This window comes from Xenopus tropicalis, chromosome 7 (genome assembly GCF_000004195.4).
Source record: "Xenopus tropicalis strain Nigerian chromosome 7, UCB_Xtro_10.0, whole genome shotgun sequence".
Lineage (NCBI taxonomy): Eukaryota > Metazoa > Chordata > Amphibia > Anura > Pipidae > Xenopus > Xenopus tropicalis.
In genome coordinates, this window is record NC_030683.2 from 10,292,819 (window position 1) to 10,315,228 (window position 22,410).

General features: G+C 40.2%; 4 protein-coding genes across 4 annotated transcripts; all 4 read left to right on the forward strand.

The window, feature by feature from the left end:
• The first annotated feature begins 3,077 nt into the window (after positions 1-3,077).
• Positions 3,078-4,031, forward strand: LOC116412140 (olfactory receptor 1019-like). Its single transcript, XM_031905772.1, has one exon. The coding sequence runs from the start codon at positions 3,078-3,080 to the stop codon at positions 4,029-4,031; it is 954 nt and encodes a 317-aa protein (XP_031761632.1).
• A 7,479-nt stretch (positions 4,032-11,510) lies between these two features.
• LOC116412141 (olfactory receptor 5A2-like) lies at positions 11,511-12,452 on the forward strand. The gene has a single exon (XM_031905773.1). The coding sequence runs from the start codon at positions 11,511-11,513 to the stop codon at positions 12,450-12,452; it is 942 nt and encodes a 313-aa protein (XP_031761633.1).
• A 3,450-nt stretch (positions 12,453-15,902) lies between these two features.
• Positions 15,903-16,922, forward strand: LOC116412142 (olfactory receptor 1019-like). Its single transcript, XM_031905774.1, has one exon. The coding sequence runs from the start codon at positions 15,903-15,905 to the stop codon at positions 16,920-16,922; it is 1,020 nt and encodes a 339-aa protein (XP_031761634.1).
• Positions 16,923-18,887: 1,965 nt separating this feature from the next.
• Positions 18,888-19,901, forward strand: LOC101734379 (olfactory receptor 1030-like). The gene has a single exon (XM_004916441.1). The coding sequence runs from the start codon at positions 18,888-18,890 to the stop codon at positions 19,899-19,901; it is 1,014 nt and encodes a 337-aa protein (XP_004916498.1).
• The last annotated feature ends 2,509 nt before the right edge of the window (positions 19,902-22,410 follow it).

Consider the following 22,410-nt stretch of genomic DNA (forward strand, 5'->3'; position numbering starts at 1 on the left):
CGTTTCGGGGGCGTACCCCTTCATCAGGCAAAAGCTAAATAGACGCCAGGAGAGGCACCACACCAGGTACAATGGGGCATATATTTTGGCAGTGATTAAAGTACAACGGATATGGATCATAGGGTGTATAGGGATGTAGCGAACCTCAAAAAAAAAAGTTTGCGAACCGGTTCGCGAACTTACGCCAAAAATTTTGAATATTCGCGAACTTTGCGAACCCCATAGACTTTAATGGGAAGGCGAACTTTAAAACCTAGAAAAGCCATTTCTGGCCAGAAAACTGATTTTAAAGTTGTTTAAAGGGTGCCACGACCTGGACAGTGGCATGCAGGAGGGGGATCAAGGGCAAGAATTTCTCTGAAAAATACGTTGTTGACACAGCGTTGCATAAAACCGCAAAGGCAGCTAGCAGACCTAGCGGAAATACGCAGCGTTTTTTGCTATTTCGCGCTATTAGCACCATGGAAACGGGATTTGCTGAAAAACGCCATGTGTGGCTTGTGCGGCGTTTTTAAGCCGCGGAAAAACGCCACGCGAACCCACATTGCGAACATACGCGAAAAGTTTGCGAACTCGCGAACACCCGCTGTTCGCACGAATTAGTTCGCCGGCGCACAGTTCGCTACATCTCTAGGGGTGTATCAGTCGATATATATATACGGCTCCCCAGGGGACTTTACCAACACATCCCTTAGGTTAGGTAAAGTGATTAATATAATCCCTAAATCACTAGATATACTATAACTAAACAAGCTGTTATTGCAAAGGCCTGGCTTACACCCCAATTATTGGTTTTGGAAGTTTAATCTAGAATTTATAATGTTTTAGTTATGTTACACACCCGTTATCCAGAAAGCTCAGCATTATGGAAAGCCCTTCTCCCATAGACTCCATTTTAATCAAATAATTCAGAATTTTAAAAATGATTTCCTTTTTCTCTGTAATAATAAAACAGTACCTGTACTTGATCCCAACTAAGATATAATTACCCCTTATTGGGGGCAGAACAGCCCTATTGGGTTTATTTAATGGTTAAATGATTCCCTTTTCTCTGTAATAATAAAACAGTACCTGTACTTGATCCCAACTAAGATATAATTACCCCTTATTGGGGCAGAACAGTCCTATTGGGTTTATTTAATGGTTAAATGATTCCCTTTCTCTGTAATAATAAAACAGTACCTGTACTTGATCCCAACTAAGATATAATTACCCCTTATTGGGGGCAGAACAGCCCTATTGGGTTTATTTAATGGTTAAATGATTCCCTTTCTCTGTAATAATAAAACAGTACCTGTACTTGATCCCAACTAAGATATAATTACCCCTTATTGGGGGCAGAATAGCCCTATTGGGTTTATTTCATGGTTAAATGATTCCCTTTTCTCTGTAATAATAAAACAGTACCTGTACTTGATCCCAACTAAGATATAATTAATCCTTATTGGAGGCAGAACAGCCCTATTGGGTTTATTTAATGGTTAAATGATTCCCTTTTTATCTGTAATAATAAAACAGTACCTGTACTTGATCCCAACTAAGATATAATTACCCCTTATTGGGGGCAGAACAGCCCTATTGGGTTTATTTAATGGTTAAATGATTCCCTTTTCTCTGTAATAATAAAACAGTACCTGTACTTGATCCCAACTAAGATATAATTACCCCTTATTGGGGGCAGAACAGCCCTATTGGGTTTATTTAATGGTTAAATGATTCCCTTTTCTCTGTAATAATAAAACAGTACCTGTACTTGATCCCAACTAAGATATAATTACCCCTTATTGGGGCAGAACAGCCCTATTGGGTTTATTTAATGGTTAAATGATTCCCTTTTCTCTGTAATAATAAAACAGTACCTGTACTTGATCCCAACTAAGATATAATTACCCCTTATTGGATGCAAAAAAATCCTTTTGGGTTAAATTAATGTTTTATTGATTTTTTTAGAAGACTGAAGGTAACGGAATACCCTTCGTCCCAAGCATTCTGGAAAATGGGTCCCATACCTGTATATCCAGTGTAGTTCTTTATTTGCTATTTACAATGAATTTTGTTATGTTTTACATCCCTTATTCTCCCTTTTTATTCTCTTATTTTATGTGATTGTGTCTATACTAACAGAGACACTCCAAATAAACATGGAGCCATATACATTTCCCCTGTGAATTCCCTCTAGTGGTTTAAACCAACAGAGACTAAACACAATGCAGTTATTAGCGCCAGGGGACATGTGATACATGCTTAAATATCTGTGGAACCCATAGTATGTGATTTATTCATATGAAGGAGCATTGATTGTATCTGCCATGTTTTCTAAGAAGGACCTTTTATCTTCTAAAAGAATACTTCTCTCCAAAAAGCAAATCCAGTAGGTGTGGAGTGAATGAAGATATTGCTGTTCACATTAAAAGGTGCTACTTTAGCAATGGGACTGGGAGAGATTGGAACTCTGGTCAAAGGAAAACAAAAAAACTGTACTTTTACATATAGATATAACATCCGAAGCTTGATTCTGATGCTGCAATATTGAAGCTTTGAAAAAATGAAAGATAAGGAGGGTAATTATGTGATTAAGTAGGAATACCCCAAATATTCTACTTAATGTTTCTTACCTAATTTTGTTACTTCTACACAAACACACACAAAAGCAAAATGTTAGGGGCACCACTAGCTACAAAGCAAGACATGGCAGGACTGAAAATGTCTCCTCATGAATTCAGCATTCAGGTAACTTTCTCCAAACAATAAAAGGACTGACGTTAGTGATCAGGTGACCCAGGCTGCGCAGTCTACAGCCCTTAACATAATTATAATGATGGAAGATCTACCATTTGGACCACTAGGTTATCATTCTTAACCTTCTACTCTCTACCAACAGACTGGTTGCGTGGTCTCTACACTACAGGATTACAGACAGTGTTGGTTAAGGAAAGTACCAACTTATCTCTCTTCTTCTGTTGTACAGTAGGGTGGATTCCAGGATGAACAATATGAAACAAACCTGAGGGCAAAGCAGTTTACAATTAAAGTTGACAATACTGAGCATTACTTACTGTACATGACTTTCAGTGATCATGCCTGAGGTTGTTCCCAATGGCAGCAGTTTTACTGAGTTTCTCATCCTGGGATTTTCTCCATCTGAGAAGCAGAAGGTTCCAATTTTCCTCCTGTTCCTACTGATTTATCTCTTCATTGTCATAAGCAACACTCTCATCATTGCTCTAATCAGCCTGGATAGTAACTTGCACAAACCCATGTACTTCTTCCTCTGTAACATGTCCTTCCTGGATATATTCTTCACTTCTGTTACAGCTCCAACCCTGCTCCACATGCAACTCTCAGAAGCCAAGAGAATCTCTTTCAGGGCTTGCATGGCCCAACTCTACTTGTTTAATTCTTTTGGTGCCATGGAGTACATGGTGTTGACATCAATGGCGTATGATCGTTACCAAGCTATCTGCAACCCATTAGTTTATCACCAGACTATGAGTAGAAATGTGTGTTGCATTTTAGCTGCACTGCCTTGGGGAGGAGGTTTTATATCCGCCATTCCCATAAATATCTTAATTTCTGCCCTTTGTTACTGTTCTTCCAACAGAATCAACCACTTCTTCTGTGATCTCACTGCATTGTTGATGTTGGCCTGTAATGATACATCGGCTGTTGAGTTTGTGATTTTTGCAGAGGGGGTTTTAATTGTACTAAACTGCTTCCTTCTTACTGTCACTTCCTATGGCTTCATTGGCTTTGCCATCATTAGGATCGGTTCCAGTAAGGGCAGGTTCAAGGCCTTTTCTACCTGTGCTTCCCACCTCACTGTGGTCATTCTATTTTATACCATGATTGCTTGTTTATATATGAAGCCGTCATCCTCGTATTCTCTTAGTGATGGGAAATTTCTTTCTGTTTTCACTGTGAATGTAACTCCTATGCTGAATCCGGTTATATACACATTAAGAAACAAAGATATAAGGGAAGCAGTAAAAAATATATATCATTTCTTCTATGTTAAATGGTTGTCTTTGTAAGATACTGCATATGACAACAAACTTTTATTTTAAAAATCACATCAATTCCACATCCACATCTTTCCCCCATGGTTATGACTTACCCACTCACCATCACTCCAACTACAATATTGATAAATAAAGATGGTTTGGGCGCCCAACTCTACGGTGATTCTGCCAAGTGGCCATAATATATTGTTATTTTGATGGGTTATTCCACGTGTTTCATGCTACAGTTTCGTTAGCATAGAAACTGCATTAGAGTCCACGTTCTATACCAGGGTCCCCCAACCTTTCTTACTCGTGAGCCACAGTCAAATGTAAAAAGACTTGGGGAGCAACACAAGCACCATAAAAGTTCATGGAGGAGCCAAATAAGGGCTGTGATTGGCTATTAGGGGCCTCTATGCACCCTATCAGCTTACAGGGGGCTTTATTTGGTAGTATCTCTTGTTTTTATTCAACCAAAACTTGCCCCCAAGTCAGGAATTACTTAACATAACTACCTGGTTTGGGGACACTGAGTGCAACATACAAATATCTATGGATCCCATCTCCTTCATCAAGGATCTTCTTCCTAATCCTTTCTTGCTCATATAAGCAAATATGTCTGGAATAAGTAAAGATATTCACCTTTATTGGTAGAATTGGCCTCATTTCTTTGAGAGAGGGAGAGATAAGGACAAGGCGAGAGGCAGAACAAAAGTCCAAGGATTGTGTAATATTTTGTATATGGAATAAGATATTATTCTTGGTGAAAAGAATATGGAGGGCTGAATGGTTTCGAAGGTGTTGTTTTGGGTAACAAAATGATAAGTATAGCTATAACATTCTCATTTGTGTTTCTTCTCAAACTTTGCAGTATTCTATGCAAGCACAAGTTCTAGTGCTCAAACAACTGAATTGTAAATGCTACCTGCTGACTGGTTCCTATGGGTTACTAAACAAGTAGCAAGACTGTTTAATACATGGCCCAGAGTCGGACTGGGGACCTGACACTTGCTGAAGTTCCCATGCCCGACCGTTCCTTCCCTGATGCGTTAAACTTACATGCGCTCAGGGGAGGATGTCAGATGGCGGAGTGCTGGCAAGGGCAATATCCTTCTTAAGGACTGGAGCCCAAAACTGCCCCCATACTCAAGGTGAGGCCTTACCAGGGGCCTATAAAGGGGCAAAATTATGTTCTCATCCCTTGAGTCAATGCCCTTTTTTATACAAGACAGCACTTTATTTGCTTTAGTAGCCACAGAATGCCACTGCCTGGAATTAGACAACTTGTTATCCACAAAAAACCCCGGATCCTTCTCCATTAAGGAAACCCCCAACACACTACCATTCAGTAGATAGTTCACATTTATATTATTCCTACCAAAGGGCAGAACTTTGCACTTGTCCACATTGAACCTCATTTTCCAGTTTGCTGCCCAGTTTTCCCATTTAATCAAATCGCTCTGCAAAGCGGCAGCATCCTGCATGGAACTTATAGTTTTGCACAATTTTGTGTCATCAGCAAAAATAGAAACAGTACTGTCTATGCCCACCTCCAGGGCATTAATAAACAAGTTAAAAAGCAAAGGACCAAGGACTGACCCCTGCGGTACCCACTAACCACACTGGTCCAATTAGAAAATGTTCCATTTACCCCCACTCTGTTTAATCTATCCTTCAGCCAGTTCTCTATCCAATTACAAATATTATGTTCTAGGCCAATATTCCTTAATTTGATCATTAACCTTCTGTGAGGTACTGTATCAAACGCTTTAGCAAAGTCCAAGTAGATGACATCAACTGCCATTCCAGCATCAAGGTTCCTACTCACCTCCTCATAAAAGGCGACTAAATTAGTCTGGCAAGATCTTGTAAGATTATTAATATAACTAAAATTCTACAGTATAGTTGATTTAATAAAATATAGGAGCCCACAATATATATCTATATTTTACCAGAATCTTACAATCTGTTACACATAAAACCATGCTGGCACAAACTAATAGTATTGTGAACTGCAATGTATTCAAGTACCCTATCCCTTATTACCCCTTCCAGAAGCTTTCCTACTACTGATGTCAGACTAACAGGCCTATAGTTTTCAGGCTGAGAACGGGATCCCTTTTTAAATAACGGCACCACATTAGCAATCCGCCAGTCTCTCGGCACCATGCCAGACCTCAACGAATCCTGAAAAATTAAGTGAAGAGGTTTGGCAATCACAGCGCTCAGCTCATTTCCCTCCCGAGTGACCCACGTGTCAGTAGCTAAATTACTAGAACTGGGTATATTAAAAGGGAAGCCTTCATTATCTGGCTCCTCAGATGTATAGACAGATGAAAAATAAGAGTTCAAAATGTCTGCTTTTTCCCTGTTCTCATCAACCAACGTACCCCAGTATTTAGTATGCAGAATATCCTTATTACACAGAATCAGATCATATCAATGACTAAATCTAGCCACTTAGAAATCTTCAGTGCATCCTGTCCCCAATGTTCCATATGTAAGCGAGAAGCAAGGGGGGATGGCAGGCGGAGAATGGGAGTGGCTTCCGGGCTCCCTTAAGAGAAATCCAGCGCTGGTTGTACTTTCCTGCTCGGTTTGTATCCCACAATAAAAAATGTATCTATAATTGTAAGCAGCTTTCCAATATTTATTTCATCAAATTTTACAGTTATGTATAAATACTGCTGGAACTATGTAGGAGTTTCAGTCTCTACTCCGGCAAAGTTCCCACAAAGCCTTGCATGTCAAAAAAAAATAAATTGTGTAATATTTACAATACATGATTATTTTTATAAAAAAGGTAAATACATAAAGAACCAGCAATATTTATTATCAGTTTGTGGGGTCCACTGTAAGGGGCCAACTACAAAACCGCTCTCTCTCTCTCTATATATATATATATGGATACCACTAAATATGGACAATGTTTGGGCAATGTTATACCAAGGAGGTATACAGAGTAAGAATGGACCATTGTCACCAACTAAACATAACAGCAAGTAGAGTAAATTTCTAATACCGGCTCATCTCGCCTTGGTTATAAAACTATTGTAGGGACCCATAGGGCTAACCTGCCCCTGTGGCTTTAAACCCTACAACTTCCTTAGTTCTGCTGTTACTGGGCAAAAACCTATGTATCAGTTTAGAGTTTGCCTCATGCCTTATTGGTTAGTTGGGTTGACCACACCCCTTGCACTCATATAGTGTTTAACAGGAGGGTGTGTCTTCCTCTTTGGCTGCCTCTGTGTCTCAGGGGAAGGTCCACTGAGCCTGGGATCAGAATAGGCCCCAGTAGCCATCATTTACCCTAGAGTCATCACCTACTCTAGTGAAGTCGGGAACAGAGACCCCGTGAAAGAGGACCAGTTAGATAGTTACTCTCGTCGAGCACTTTCTAGGAGAGTGAGATAGAGAGGGAAGGAAGCAAGAGCAGTTTCGGCTCCACCAAGGAAAGTAGCTGGAAGTACCTTCCATACAGGCACTGTTGCCTCAGCATAGGGCCACGATTAAGACATAGGAGGCAGGCACAGTCGGCTGTAGAACTCTTAAAGCTAGAGGTATTCAACCTGAGGAATGAGGTATCTATCCTGACTGCTTCCAAAGGGGGTGCCAAGCTGACTGGGTGCATTTACCCTGCCCAGACTCAAGAGGAGGTGGGATAAACTGGTGTGCATCCTCTCTTTTCTGTCCTCAGAGTACTACTATCATATAATATCTGTATGTGAGTATATTGCAATAACCCTGCATATTGATTGTCTCTGACAATAAACCATTTCTATTGTTCAACTGCAAGAACCTTCTGGCGTCCATCTTTGCTATTCTGCACTACACACAGCTACAGTGAGTTGTAGTTACACTTCACCCCATCCTGAAGGATTGAGTGGCATGTACCCCATCCTCTAAACCTACACTAGCCATGGTTTGACTGTTTTACAGCCAAATAGGGGTTACACTATCATATATTAACATTTCTCTTGTGACTTCTCTCTAGTGGTTTGTGCCAAAAAAAGCAAAACACAGTGGGATAATAAGTGCCAAGGGCAATGTGAACAGGCATAAATATCTATGGAACCCACTGTATATAAATGTGAGCAGATCCCGATATATCAAGCAACGGCCATTGGATTTTTATGGGAAAAGGATCCGTTTTCTTTCAAAAGGAAGAATATTTCTCCCATCTTTAAACACATACAGAGGCTCCGGAATGAGTAAATATATTGCTGTCCAAAAAAAACAAAATGACTAAGAGACTGGGAGCGATAAGAACCCTGACTGGGGTAGAACCAAACAAAATGAAAGAAAATGCAGGGTAATTATGTGGTTTAAGTACATTTGCCTGACAGATTCTTCTTGATATTTCTTACCAAGTTCTGTAACTGTTACACTAAGGGGCCTTTTACTAACGTTCATATTTTATTTGCTTTTTCCCGAATCCTACTTGTTAGTGCTACAAACTGCGTATTCTACTAATCGCATGAAAACATGAAATTTTAGTTGTCAAAACCATGGAAAACACTAACACAAAACTCTAAAAGTTGGTGAAGTCATGTAGAAGTCAATGGGAGCTGCCCTAGGCCAACTGTAATCATCTGTCATTCGTGGTGCTAGAGGCTTTTGGGATTGTTGTTTCATTTGTAAGAAAAATTCTTACGGAAACAAGGATTTTGAGGTTTTCGAGTTCTATTTTGTTCTGAGTTTTTATTTGTTTGAGCTTCAATATTGAATAAGTCGATATTTGGGCTAGTATTGTAGGGTGCATTTACAAGTCTTTCTTGGGTGAAATGGAAAGTACATGGATGAATATTATGGTTAAAGGTGTAATAACAATGGCAGACGGGGGAAATCATTATAGGGCTAAGGCCATAATCTGCTCTGCAGAATACACCTGCACTAAATGGGTGTTGGGGTTCTTATGGCCAAGGCATATATATATATATATACTGTATATACAGATTTTTTTTATCCCTATATCAAACAGATCTCTTGCTCCTTCAGTTTTGTTATGGCATAGCCATTGTACCACAATACTCCCACCAGCTATAGAAAAATCTTCTATGTTCTCAATACACAGGTATGTGGCTTAGAGATTACCAGGAAAGAACTCTACAGACAGATATCCAAGCCAATGCAACACACTGATATTACAGTACAGGTATGGGACTCATTATCCAGAATGCTCGGGACCTGGGGTTTTCCGGATAAGAGGTTCTTTCCTTAACTTAACAAAAAAATAATTTAAACAGTAATTAAACCCAATAGGATTGTTTTTTTCTCCAATAAGGATTATTTATATCTTAGTTGGGATCAAGTACAGGTACTGTTTTATTATTACAGAGAAAAGGGAATCATTTAACCATGAAATAAACCCAATAGGGCTGTTCTGCCTCCAATAAGGGGTAATTATATCTTAGTTGGGATCAAGTACAGGTACTGTTTTATTATTACAGAGAAAAGGGAATCATTTAACCATGAAATAAACCCAATAGGGCTGTTCTGCCCCCAATAAGGGGTAATTATATCTTAGTTGGGATCAAGTACAGGTACTGTTTTATTATTACAGAGAAAAGGGAATCATTTAACCATTAAATAAACCCAATAGGGCTGTTCTGCCCCCAATAAGGGGTAATTATATCTTAGTTGGGATCAAGTACAGGTACTGTTTATTATTACAGAGAAAAGGGAATCATTTAACCATGAAATAAACCCAATAGGGCTGTTCTGCCCCAATAAGGGGTAATTATATCTTAGTTGGGATCAAGTACAGGTCCTGTTTTATTATTACAGAGAAAAGGGAATCATTTAACCATTAAATAAACCCAATAGGGCTGTTCTGCCCCCAATAAGGGGTAATTATATCTTAGTTGGGATCAAGTACAGGTACTGTTTTATTATTACAGAGAAAAGGGGAATCATTTAACCATTAAATAAACCCAATAGGGCTGTTCTGCCCCAATAAGGGGTAATTATATCTTAGTTGGGATCAAGTACAGGTACTGTTTTATTATTACAGAGAAAAGGGAATCATTTAACCATGAAATAAACCCAATAGGGCTGTTCTGCCCCCAATAAGGGGTAATTATATCTTAGTTGGGATCAAGTACAGGTACTGTTTTATTATTACAGAGAAAAGGGAATCATTTAACCATGAAATAAACCCAATAGGGCTGTTCTGTCCCAATAAGGGGTAATTATATCTTAGTTGGGATCAAGTACAGGTACTGTTTTATTATTACAGAGAAAAGGGAATCATTTAACCATTAAATAAACCCAATAGGGCTGTTCTGCCCCAATAAGGGTAATTATATCTTAGTTGGGATCAAGTACAGGTACTGTTTTATTATTACAGAGAAAAGGGAATCATTTAACCATTAAATAAACCCAATAGGGCTGTTCTGCCCCCAATAAGGGGTAATTATATCTTAGTTGGGATCAAGTACAGGTACTGTTTTATTATTACAGAGAAAAGGGACTCATTTAACCATTAAATAAACCCAATAGGGCTGTTCTGCCCCAATAAGGGGTAATTATATCTTAGTTGGGATCAAGTACAGGTACTGTTTTATTATTACAGAGAAAAGGGAATCATTTAACCATTAAATAAACCCAATAGGGCTGTTCTGCCCCCAATAAGGGGTAATTATATCTTAGTTGGGATCAAGTACAGGTACTGTTTATTATTACAGAGAAAAGGGACTCATTTAACCATTAAATAAACCCAATAGGGCTGTTCTGCCCCAATAAGGGGTAATTATATCTTAGTTGGGATCAAGTACAGGTACTGTTTTATTATTACAGAGAAAAGGGACTCATTTAACCATTAAATAAACCCAATAGGGCTGTTCTGCCCCAATAAGGGGTAATTATATCTTAGTTGGGATCAAGTACAGGTACTGTTTCATTATTACAGAGAAAAGGGAATCATTTTTAAAAATGTGAATTTTTAATTTGATTAAAATGGAGTCTATGGGAGAGGGTCTTTCCATAATTCGGAACTTTCTGGATAATGGGTTTCCAGATAAGGGGTTCAATACCTGTACCAAAGTACCCTGACATTTTAAATATAAGGTCTAGGTTAGGCAGTTATATTACAATGGGACCAACTAGATGATAGATAGATGATAGATAGATAGATAGATAGATGATAGATTATAGGTAGATAGATAGATAGATAGATAGATAAATAGATGATAGATGATAGGTAGATAGAAAGGTAGATAGATAGATAGATGATAGGTTGATAGATATAGATAATTAGTAGGTATTTTTATGGATGTCAATAATTGGTCAGATTTAATAAGGCCATTTTTGTGCTTTTGTAATCTACGGGTCAAAAATATGTATAGAACCTTTCAAGCCCACTAGTTTATGATGTTTATCCTTTATTTTCTGTAGCTGACTTTCTTCTTTTTATGAAATGAGTCTGGCCACTAAGCTTCTAAGCTAAAATGTTACAGGCTGTATTGGCCCAAAAATATGACCATTATTTTCCTATTGTTGTGTAGGACCATGCCTGAGGTTGTTCCCAATGGCAGCAGTTTTACTGAGTTTCTCATCCTGGGATTTTCTCATTCTGAGAAGCAGAAGGTTCCACTTTTCCTCCTGTTCCTACTGATTTATCTTTTCACTGTCATAAGCAACACTCTCATCATTGCTCTAATCAGCCTGGATAGTAACTTGCACAAACCCATGTACTTCTTCCTCTGTAACATGTCCTGCCTGGATATATTCTTCACTTCTGTTACAGCTCCAACCCTGCTCCACATGCAACTCTCAGAAGCCAAGAGAATCTCTTTCAGGGCTTGCATGGCCCAACTCTACTTGTTTAATTCTCTTGCGGGTGTGGAGTACATGATGCTGACGGCCATGGCGTATGATCGCTACCAAGCTATCTGCAACCCATTAGTTTATCACCAGAATATGAATAGAAATGTGTGTTGCATTTTAGCCGCAGTTGCTTGGGGAGGGGGTTTTATAGCCGCCCTTCCCATAAATATCTTAATTTCCGCCCTTTGTTACTGTTCTTCCAACAGAATCAATCACTTCTTCTGTGATCTCACTGCATTGTTGACGTTGGCCTGTAATGATACATCGGCCGTTGAGTTGATGATTTTTGTGGCAGGGGTTTTAATTGTTCTAAACTGCTTCCTCCTTACTGTCACTTCCTATGGCTTCATTGGCTTTGCCATCATTAGGATCAGTTCCAGTAAGGGCAGGTTCAAGGCCTTTTCTACCTGTGCTTCCCACCTCACTGTGGTCATTCTATTTTATACCATGATTGCTTGTTTGTATATGAAGCCGTCATCCTCATATTCTCTTAGTGACGGGAAAGTCCTGTCTGTCCTCAATGTGCACGTAATTCCTATGCTGAATCCGGTTATATACACATTAAGAAACAAAGATGTAAAGAAAGCAATGGAAAGGATATATCAGGCATCACTACCATGTTAAATGGTTTATGATTTAGAACAGGGGTGCCCAGATTTTGCCACCCTGTGATCTACTCTTACCATCTGGCCTCCGTCATAAGATCTACCACCGACGTCTATCATTTGGCACAATAGGCAAGAAAAAGTATCAATCGATGTTTAACAAATACACACAGCACTATATAAATGCAGTGCCAAATTCACATTTAATGCCCACATAACATTATTCAAGTGCCAACTTCAAGTTTAACGTGAAAGGATTGTAGTACAGAAACGTATATAAAATAGGAACAAATACATACAGCGGCCCGGTGGGGACAATCTTCTATACTGGGATGAAACTAAAAATGTCAGGACATTCAGCATTATGTAATTTGGATCAAATGTTCTTAATTGATCATGTGTGGGATTGTCCCAAATGGAAGCAGTTTTACCGGATTCCTCAACCTGGGATTTTTTCTGAGAAGCAGAACTTTCCTTTTTTCCACTTGTTCCTACTGATTAATCACTTTAATGTCTTTTCTACCTTCTTCCGATTTATGCAGTATGGCCATACATATCTGGGCACACCTAGAATAAAATGTTCTTAGGTGGAACTGACCTAGAACAAGGGGAAAAATCTGGCTGTACGGGATTCAGTTTCTTCCTAAACCCATGGTTTGGTCCATTTTTCTCATGATTTTCTCCTTGTTATTTAATTTGGTCTGATGTTGACATATTTACACCCAGGGTTGGACTGGGCCCACTGGGAAAAATCCCAGTGGGCCCCGGCTCTAGTGTGCCCCGGCGGCCCAGACCCGACTCTTCCGGCGCTCTGCCTGCCCGACTGCTCCTCTCCTGAAGCGTAAAATGTATGCGCTCAGGGGAGGACATCGGGTGGGGGGCCCTGCGAGGGGGGGGGACAGGTTAGGGGGGCCCCTGTGGGGGGGGAAGTTTGGGGACGCGGCCAAAGGGGACACCTGCAGGGCCCCTGGGGCAGGAGCCCTGTTGGGCTCTTCGCCCCCCAGTCCAACCCTGTTTTACTTCAGTATTCAAATAATACCACAGATTCTCAGCTAGATTGAGATCAGGTTAACTGGGCCATTGCAGGGCACTCACCTTTTTGTTTTTGAGCCACTTGTTTACCAATACTGGGGGTCTCGTGTTTGGGATCATTGTCCTCATTGTCCCGGTGACAGATGAATGTTTCCCCCGGATTTGGTTAACCAGTCTGCAACAGGTTATTTAGCAGAACTTCTGACACCACCAACCCTCCCACTGATGTCACAGACCTGCCCCCTTTGTCTGGATTTTGATTCGGACAATGGTGGCAACCCTAGTAATGGCCTATCGTATCATATTATACCTAGTCAGTAGTATAGTGGTGGCAACATGATGCCAGAAGAATGGGTGGTGGAAAATACTGCACTGAATCTGAGGGGGAAAGTTAATCTGTCAGTGGGACAATAATTCCAAATACAAGGCCGAATTAACTAGTGGCTACAGAACCAAAAGGCCCCACAATGGCCCAGTCTGAGCCCTAATGGTAATACATCTGCAATCTGTGGAACCATTTGAAAATTAAGGTGCAGAGTTTCACCAAATCCCCTCTCTCCTTTATTTGTTTTTTTAATTTTTGTTTTCTTGGGTGCAGAGCAGTCCATGGAAAAGGTCAAGTTTATTATATAATGGAATTATTGTAGGTTAAAAACACCCGTCCCAGATTTTCCAAAATCTTTTCAAAAACTCAAACAGCAGTTTGATCTGGGTTTCTGAAGCCCAAAATCTGGTAATCTACCTACTATGAAGCTAAGCCAGTTTTTATTTGCCCTGTACTCTCATAGTAATGACCTAAATCTGCCATCATTTTTGCAGTCCAAGTAACATCCTATTATTAGGTGCTCATTTTAGGTACAGAACGCGTCAGGCTGTTCATGTTTGACATGTTTTTTCTTTAAATGAAACTATGTTTTAACTGCACAACTTTTTGGTTCTTTGGTCCGGTTTTCTTCAGTGCCAGCCTTGTTTTTCTCATATTTTGAGGTATTTTGCAAGTTAGTGGAGGCCAAATGGGAAGCAATATGGACGTGGTGGTGGTGACTGGAGTCAAGGGACTACTCTATAGAACTTATGGTTATTGGAACTTTCCTTGTCCTTATGCTTTGGATTTTATTAAACTTTTCAAAACACGTATGAATTTATGTAAATATAAGGGGGAATTTACTGTTACCGAGGATGCAAACGCAATAGCAATAATTGCACAAAAACCCCTCTTAGTGCTATTTTAAAAAAGCACTTACAGCTGGTGTATCTGCTCTGCATCTCGTACTGGATAAAGGTTCAACAATCAGCAATCTTGGGGCTAAATTCCCCTAGGGAGCCCTGACTATTAGACTACTGATTACCTGGACCCCTTGAGTGGTGGGACCTGCTAACAAGTAAAAAAAAAATTCCCCTTGAAAGGCAAGGCCACACCCCTAATCTGCCATGGCCCCTATCCAATTATACCAAACTGAACAGCTAGTCTGGCCCAGCCACTGCCCAAAATCCTTTCAAACCCTACCTACCTGCCTGTGAATGAAGATTTTCTATATCGGGTCTCCCTCTGCCACAGCCCACTGACTACAACACCCCCTGTGTAATTAAATGCCAGAATGTCCATAGCATGTACCTTCCCCGACATGTGGGAGGGTAGATATCTAATCATATCTAACAAAGCTTGAAAAAAATATAAAACTATGACTAAAACTTTTCTTCTGCTCATTCTACAAACCAGTTGGGACGACTACATTAAAGCCAATTACAGTTCTCCAGGGAATTATATCATATTTCCAAAACAAAACTCATTGCAGTTATTCCCATCAGGGGAAAGGTGAGGCGCTATATATATATCTGTGGGTTCTACATATAAAAAATGTGAAGCACTGATTCTACGTACGGATGAACATTCATTTTGTGTTTCTCCCTTATTCCAAAAAGGATCCATTTTGTTGGCTACATATTCCAGATTTTCTTGCCTACATATTCCAGATCTCTTAAGTAGGTCTTCAATAAATGAAGTTGATATATTGGATGAGTAAATACTTTCAAGAATATTTTACAGATGGAATATAGCAGCGGCCAAGCTAAAAAGAACAAGATGATATTGTAACAAATATACAGTATGATATAATTGCACAAAGGTCTGGGCCCTTGGCTGCCCATTAGGATCCTGGTCTCCGTCCCTATTGGTATGAGATACTGTAGTAAAAGTTACATTACAAGGTGCCATTTGCAATATTGATGCTCTACAGCAGTTTTTAGATTTTGTGGATGGAAGTTGTCTGTATAGAAACTCTGTATAATAAATATCTTTATAGCAGTCACCTTGCTAAAGTCCCAGACTGTTCTATAAGAGGTCTTCAGATTGGGCGCATTGAATGGCTGTAGCTCTGCACCCAGTTTTGTAACAAGGCTCTTTCATGTTCCCTGCTTTGGATTATAAGTTTGTGTTATGTACCCGTCATCATCATCATCATCCCCTCAATGGCAATTACAGTCAACCATTTGGACCGAAAACAAGAGCGGTGCCACTGGGTTCCTTATTGTGGGATTTTCAGACTCCCCAGAACTACAGGGGCCGCTCTTTTTGTTCTTCCTAATCATCTACCTTGTGACTGTGTGGGGAAATCTTCTCATTGTTTCATTAATCTCCACTGACTCCCTCTTACAAACTCCCATGTACTTTTTTCTTTGTAACTTATCATGTTTAGACATCTCATATAGTTCCGTCACTGCCCCATATTTGCTGCACATTTTCAGCACAGGCAATAATAACATCTCCTTTGAGAAATGCATGGTCCAACTTTACTTCTTTGGCTCCTTTACAGTCACAGAATACATGTTACTCACCACTATGGCATATGACCGGTACATGGCCATCTGTAGGCCGTTATTTTATCCCCAGGTTATGAACCAAAGAACATGCATATTATTGGCTGCTGCTGCTTGGATAGGTGGGTTTTTAGCAGCAGTCCCCGTAATAATCGTAATTTCTGCTCTCACTTTCTGTGTTTCAAACATTATCAATCATTTCTTTTGTGACGTCACTGCCCTGCTGAAGTTATCCTGTGATGATATCTCTGCTGTTGAGCTTGTTGTGTTTGCTGAAGGTTCCTCTCTCTTGTTTAGCTGTTTCATTCTTACAATGATGTCCTACATATACATCATATCTGCAATCCTCAAGATAACCTCAGCTGAAGGAAGATACAAAACCTTCTCCACATGTGGATCCCACCTCACTGCAGTTACCCTCTTCTATGTCCTACTTGTCTGTGTTTATATGAAACCACCGTCTTTATATTCATTGGATGAAGGGAAAGTAGTTTCAGTTCTTTATGTGAATGTCATACCCATGTTAAACCCAATCATATACAGCTTGAGGAACAAGGATGTAAAAAAAGCTTTGCAAGAACTGCCCAGGAGATGGTTCTACTGTATGCCAAGGGCTATTTTGGGGGACTCTCTAATATAAAGGAGATGAGGGCAGTGGGGGTTGTTGGGATGGCAGATTCTGTTAGAGTCTTTAATAGGGACTTGGGTGACTTTTTGGACAAGTGTCATATACAAAACTATTGTGATCTCAAGATCTACACTTAGTACAGGTATTGATATACTGTATATATATTCCTTTGGTTATCGGCACTCACCATTTCAAAAGACACACGCCGGGTGCTGTCCACAGGATCAAATACTCTGTTTTTTTTTCTCGAACCATTCTGGGCTTCTCCCTGTCCCCAGTTTTTCACTCACACCATTGAAAATTTGAGCTTCTCACTTAGCCCTGATGCTCTGGCTCTCATACACTTGGTCAGAGCTCCCCATATCTGCCTATAATCCCCTCTAATGTACTTGTACAGAGTAAACAAGTCTCCTCTTTTCCAGAGAAAACAACCCCAACCCCAACCCCTAACCTCATAGTTTAACCCCTCCACCCCCTTTACCAGTTTAGTTGCAGTCTCTGCACTCTCTCCAGCTCATTAATATCCTTCTTAAGGACTGGAGCCCAAAACTGCCCCCATACTCACGGTGAGGCCTTACCAGGGACCTATAAAGGGGCAAAGTTATCCCTTGAGTCAATGCCCTTTTTTATACAAGACAGCACTTTATTTGCTTTAGTAGCCCCAGAATGACACTGCCTGGAATTAGACAAAAACCCCTAGATCCTTCTCCATTAAGGATGCCCCCAACACACTACCATTCAGTAGATAGTTCGCGTTTATATTATTCCTACTAAAGTGCATAACTTTGCACTTATCAACACTGAACCTCATTTCCCAGTTTGCTGCCCAGTTTTCCAATTTTGTCAAATCGCTCTGCAAAGCGGCAGCATCCTGCAAGGCTGACCCATCTGCTGAAAGTCTGAGAAGATTAATATGACAGGTATCAATAATGAATCATACTGGTGGCTTATATGGTGGTCCCTGAGTTTATCAGAAGTGTGTTGTGGACTTCCAGTTTATTTGTTGCTACAATGTGGTACAGGCAAATAATTAATAAAGCAAATGCACAAATTCTATATAAAGACTTAATTATTATCCCTATGTTCAAGTGCAATAGCACTACTTGACTTTTGTGGGCCTTAGTGGTCCTGCACTGATCACTTCTGTCCAGGCATTGTTATTCTTTGCACCTTGTGCCGAATTAAAAATCCAAAACCAAGTGCCTGAGGCCTCTGAATACAAACCCCCCTGTATGATTAAACACCAGGATTTATTTACTGTATAATGGCCGCATGTACCTGCCCACTATTTACTGTAGTACAAATGGACACGTGGGAGGATAAATATCTAATAAAGTTTAAATCAGGGTTGCAAAAGAAATAAAACTAGGAGAAATTGTCCGTTTCATTTTCTTCTGCTCATTCTACAAACCAGTTGGGACGTCTCAGTTAAAGCCAATTACAGTTCTCCAGGGAATTATATCAGATTCCAAAAACAAAACTCATTGCAGTTATTCCCATCAGGGGAAAGGTGAGGAGCTATATATATATCTGTGGGTTCTACATACATTAAATATGAAGAACTGATTCTACGTACGGATGAACATTCACTTTGTTTTTCTCCCTTATTCTGATCCATTCCCTGCCTACATGTTCCTGATCTCTTAATCTCTTTGCATTCTCTTAGTGCCATTTGCAATATAATGATGCTCTACAGCAGTTTTTAGATCTTTGTGGATGGCAGTTGTCTGTATAGAAACTCTGTATATTAAACATCTTTCTAGCAGTCACCTTGCTAAAGTCCCAGACTGTTCTATAAGAGGTCTTCAGATTGGGCGCATTGAATGGCTGTAGCTCTGCACCCAGTTTTGTAACCAAGCACTTTCATTTATTTATTTTGCCAGTTGCCCATTTCTAAGACCCTGAACGCTGATAATGAGGTCACAATGTTGAAATAAATATTTTACATTAGATTACATATTTTTTAATATTATTGTTATGTACCCGTCATCATCATCCCCTCAATGGCAATTACAGTCAACCATTTGGACCCAAAACAAGAGCGGTGCCGCTGGGTTCCTTATTGTGGGATTTTCAGACTCCCCAGAACTACAGGGGCCGCTCTTTTTGTTCTTCCTACTCATCTACCTTGTGACTGTGTGGGGAAATCTTCTACTTATTTCATTAATCTCCACTGACTCCCACTTACAAAAGCCCATGTACTTTTTCCTCTGTAACTTATCATGTTTAGACATCTCATATGGTTCTCTCACTTCACCGTATTTGCTGCACATTTTCAGCACAGGCAAAAATAACATCTCCTTTATGATGTGCATGGTCCAACTTTACTTCTTCAGCTCCTTTACAGTCATTGAATATTTGTTACTCACCACTATGGCATATGACCGGTACGTGGCCATCTGTAGACCGTTATTTTATCCCCAGGTTATGAACCAAAGGACATGCATATTATTGGCCGCTGCTGCTTGGATAGGTGGGTTTTTATCAGGCGCCCCAGTAACCATCTTAATTTCTGCTCTCACTTTCTGTGCATCGAACATTATCAATCACTTCTTTTGTGACATCCTTCCCTTGCTGAAGTTATCCTGTGATGATACGTCTACTGTTGAGTTTGTAATGTTTGCTCAAGGTTCCTTGTTCTTGTTTAGCTGTTTCATTCTTACAATGATGTCCTACATATACATAATATCTGCAATCCTCAAGATAACCTCAGTTGAAGGAAGACACAAAACCTTCTCCACATGTGGATCCCACCTCACTTCAGTTACCCTCTTCTATGTCCTACTCATCTGCGTTTATTTGAAACCACCATCTTTATATTCATTGGATAAAGGGAAAGTAGTTTCAGTTCTGTATGTGAATGTCATACCCATGTTAAACCCAATCATATACAGCTTGAGGAACAAGGATGTAAAAAAAGCTTTGAATGAACTGCCAAGGAGATGGTTCTACTGTATGCCAAGGGCTATTTTGGGGGACTCTCTAATATAAAGGAGATGAGGGCAGTGGGGGTTGTTGGGATGGCAGATTCTGTTAGTGTCTTTAATAGGGACTTGGGTGACTTTTTGGACAAGTATAATATCTAAGGCTATTGTGATCTCAAGTTCTACACTTAGTACAGGTATTGATATACAGTATATATTCCTTCTGTTATTGGCACTCACCATTTCAAAAGAACACGATTCTTCTGGCATCATGTTGCCACCACCATACATCACAGTGGGTAAATATAACATTGAGACGCTACAGAACTGTCACAATAGCGGAGGCAGCTTCTCACTATGGGTCCTACTGTAGGTCTTAATATACTAAATAGAATTAACCTGGCGATAGGCGCCCCATGACACAGCAATGCTGTATACATCAGGGTTCTCTCTACGACAATATTGTTTTGGCATAACCTTGTAGCCTGCAGGATCCTATTCCACTAAGCAAACTAAAAGAAGTGCCTGGGCATTTAAAACACGGGGGTCATTTTTATTCAAAAAGTAAGCCGGGGGGTGCACAAAGAAGACAATCATAATGCAAGAAGCTTTATTGTTATGCCCTACATGACATGTTTTGGGCCCCTTCCATGCCCTTTATTAGGTATACCAGCCGTTAGTGAATTTTAAAGAGCCAAACTAACCCAACCCCATCAAGTGACCAATAGAATCAGGGCTTGGTAAATCCTACAGTAGTCCACCTCTCAGCTTATTGGTGTGTGCAGTGTAGCTAATTTAAGTCCATAGTCCAACAATTTACATCTGAATTCCACTCACCAAGATCATAATATATAAATGTACCAATGTTCATAATTAACGGTTCATGAAGAAAGTCCAAAAACTTAATTATCCTTGTGTGCCTATATGAATCAAGAAGGTTAAAAGCAGACAATTAGGAACGGCATGACACTGTGCCTACCATAGAACATCGGGGGGTACAGTGAGTAAAGTTAATTTAGTTTTCCTGTGGGGGGGAACCTTTTAGTGATGTTTTCAGATCAGAGCTACCATCACATTTGGTTGGTCAGAAGTCAATAGCAGACCATGGGCAATTACGTTTTTACAGAGGGATATTTGCAGTATACATTACACCGCATTACTGCCATATACATTTGCAGTATAATTAACCCTTTAGGTGTCAATTCTGATTGATTTTTAGAATTATCACATATAAGACAGAGTGTATAGTGTTGTCTTCTTCTAGTGTTGATATAAGAGAAAACGTCAACAAGAACAAAAGAGTATAGATAACATAATTGAGTTGGCATTTTGTAATGAAATGGAAGAGGTATGAACTGTACATTTTATAGTCTAAAGTCCTGGGGTGGGGTTTTTAAAGGTTTCACATGTGCAGGGCAGTGACTAGTTGGGGATCATTTTTTATGGGCTAACCATGGGAACCAGATTTTGTTGTAGGCTTCCATGTTGTTCTTTAGCATGAAGGTGAGCTTTTCATTGGTGCCAATGTAACAGCATTTGGCTATGTAAGGGTTAAACCAGGCTAGTAGTTATATGGAGAGCATGTGTTACATGCGACTCCCTTTCTTAGGATGAGCCTTTGCTTATGTGGAAGAGACCTAACCGGAGATGAGGGTGTAGTTGAACCACCACTCCCTGTAGCTGTGTAGTGCAATTGGTAAGAATGGACGCCAGAAAGGTTCTTGTGCTAAACTATAGTACAGATTTATTGTCCAAGACAGATGGTAAACAGGGTGTTGATATACTCACACACAAGCAGGATTAGATGGTACATAAGAGTGCACTCTGAGTAAGAAGAGAAGGTGTACACCGGTTTATCCCACCTCTTGGTAGAATCTGGGCTGGGTAAATGCACCTTTCAGCCAACACCCCTGTGGATGTAGTCTGGGTAGATATTTGCTACTTCAGGTTGATAACCCCTAGCATATGAGTCCTCCGTGTGAGTAGGGATCAAGGTTTATTCTGCCTGTCACTATTTACTCCATGGCTCTACACTGAGGCAACATTGCCGGATGGAAGAAATACTCCTGGATCTAATCTCTCCTTTGATTGGGTCTATTAGCTGCCCTTTCTTGCTAGGTGCTGACTATGTTCACTTTCCTAGAAAGTGCTATTACAAAACTGCTGTGCTTACTTAAACCTCGTTCACACGGGCCCTGTCCCCGACTTTCTCCAGAGTGGATGGAGTCACTCTGGGGTAAAATGGCTTCTGGGGCCTACTTATGCTCCCAGGCTCAGTGGAGCTGTTACTGAGAAGCATGAAGCAGCCAAAGAGGAAGCCACACCCTCCTGATAGACACTATATCAGTCTGCAGGGGGCGTGTACCATCTGACTAAACCTATAAGGGATAGTTTTATAACTGTAACCTGGGGTAAAATGGCTTCTGGGGCCTACTTATGCTCCCAGGCTCAGTGGAGCTGTTACTGAGAAGCATGAAGCAGCCAAAGAGGAAGCCACACCCTCCTGCTAGACACTATATCAGTCTGCAGTTGGCGTGTACAACCTGACTAAACCTATAAGGGATAGTTTTATAACT

Coding starts and splice junctions, on each gene's coding strand:
- LOC116412142 (XM_031905774.1), top strand. CDS start 15,903: ATGTACCCGTCATCATCATCATCATCCCCTCAATGGCAATTACAGTCA.
- LOC116412140 (XM_031905772.1), top strand. CDS start 3,078: ATGCCTGAGGTTGTTCCCAATGGCAGCAGTTTTACTGAGTTTCTCATC.
- LOC101734379 (XM_004916441.1), top strand. CDS start 18,888: ATGTACCCGTCATCATCATCCCCTCAATGGCAATTACAGTCAACCATT.
- LOC116412141 (XM_031905773.1), top strand. CDS start 11,511: ATGCCTGAGGTTGTTCCCAATGGCAGCAGTTTTACTGAGTTTCTCATC.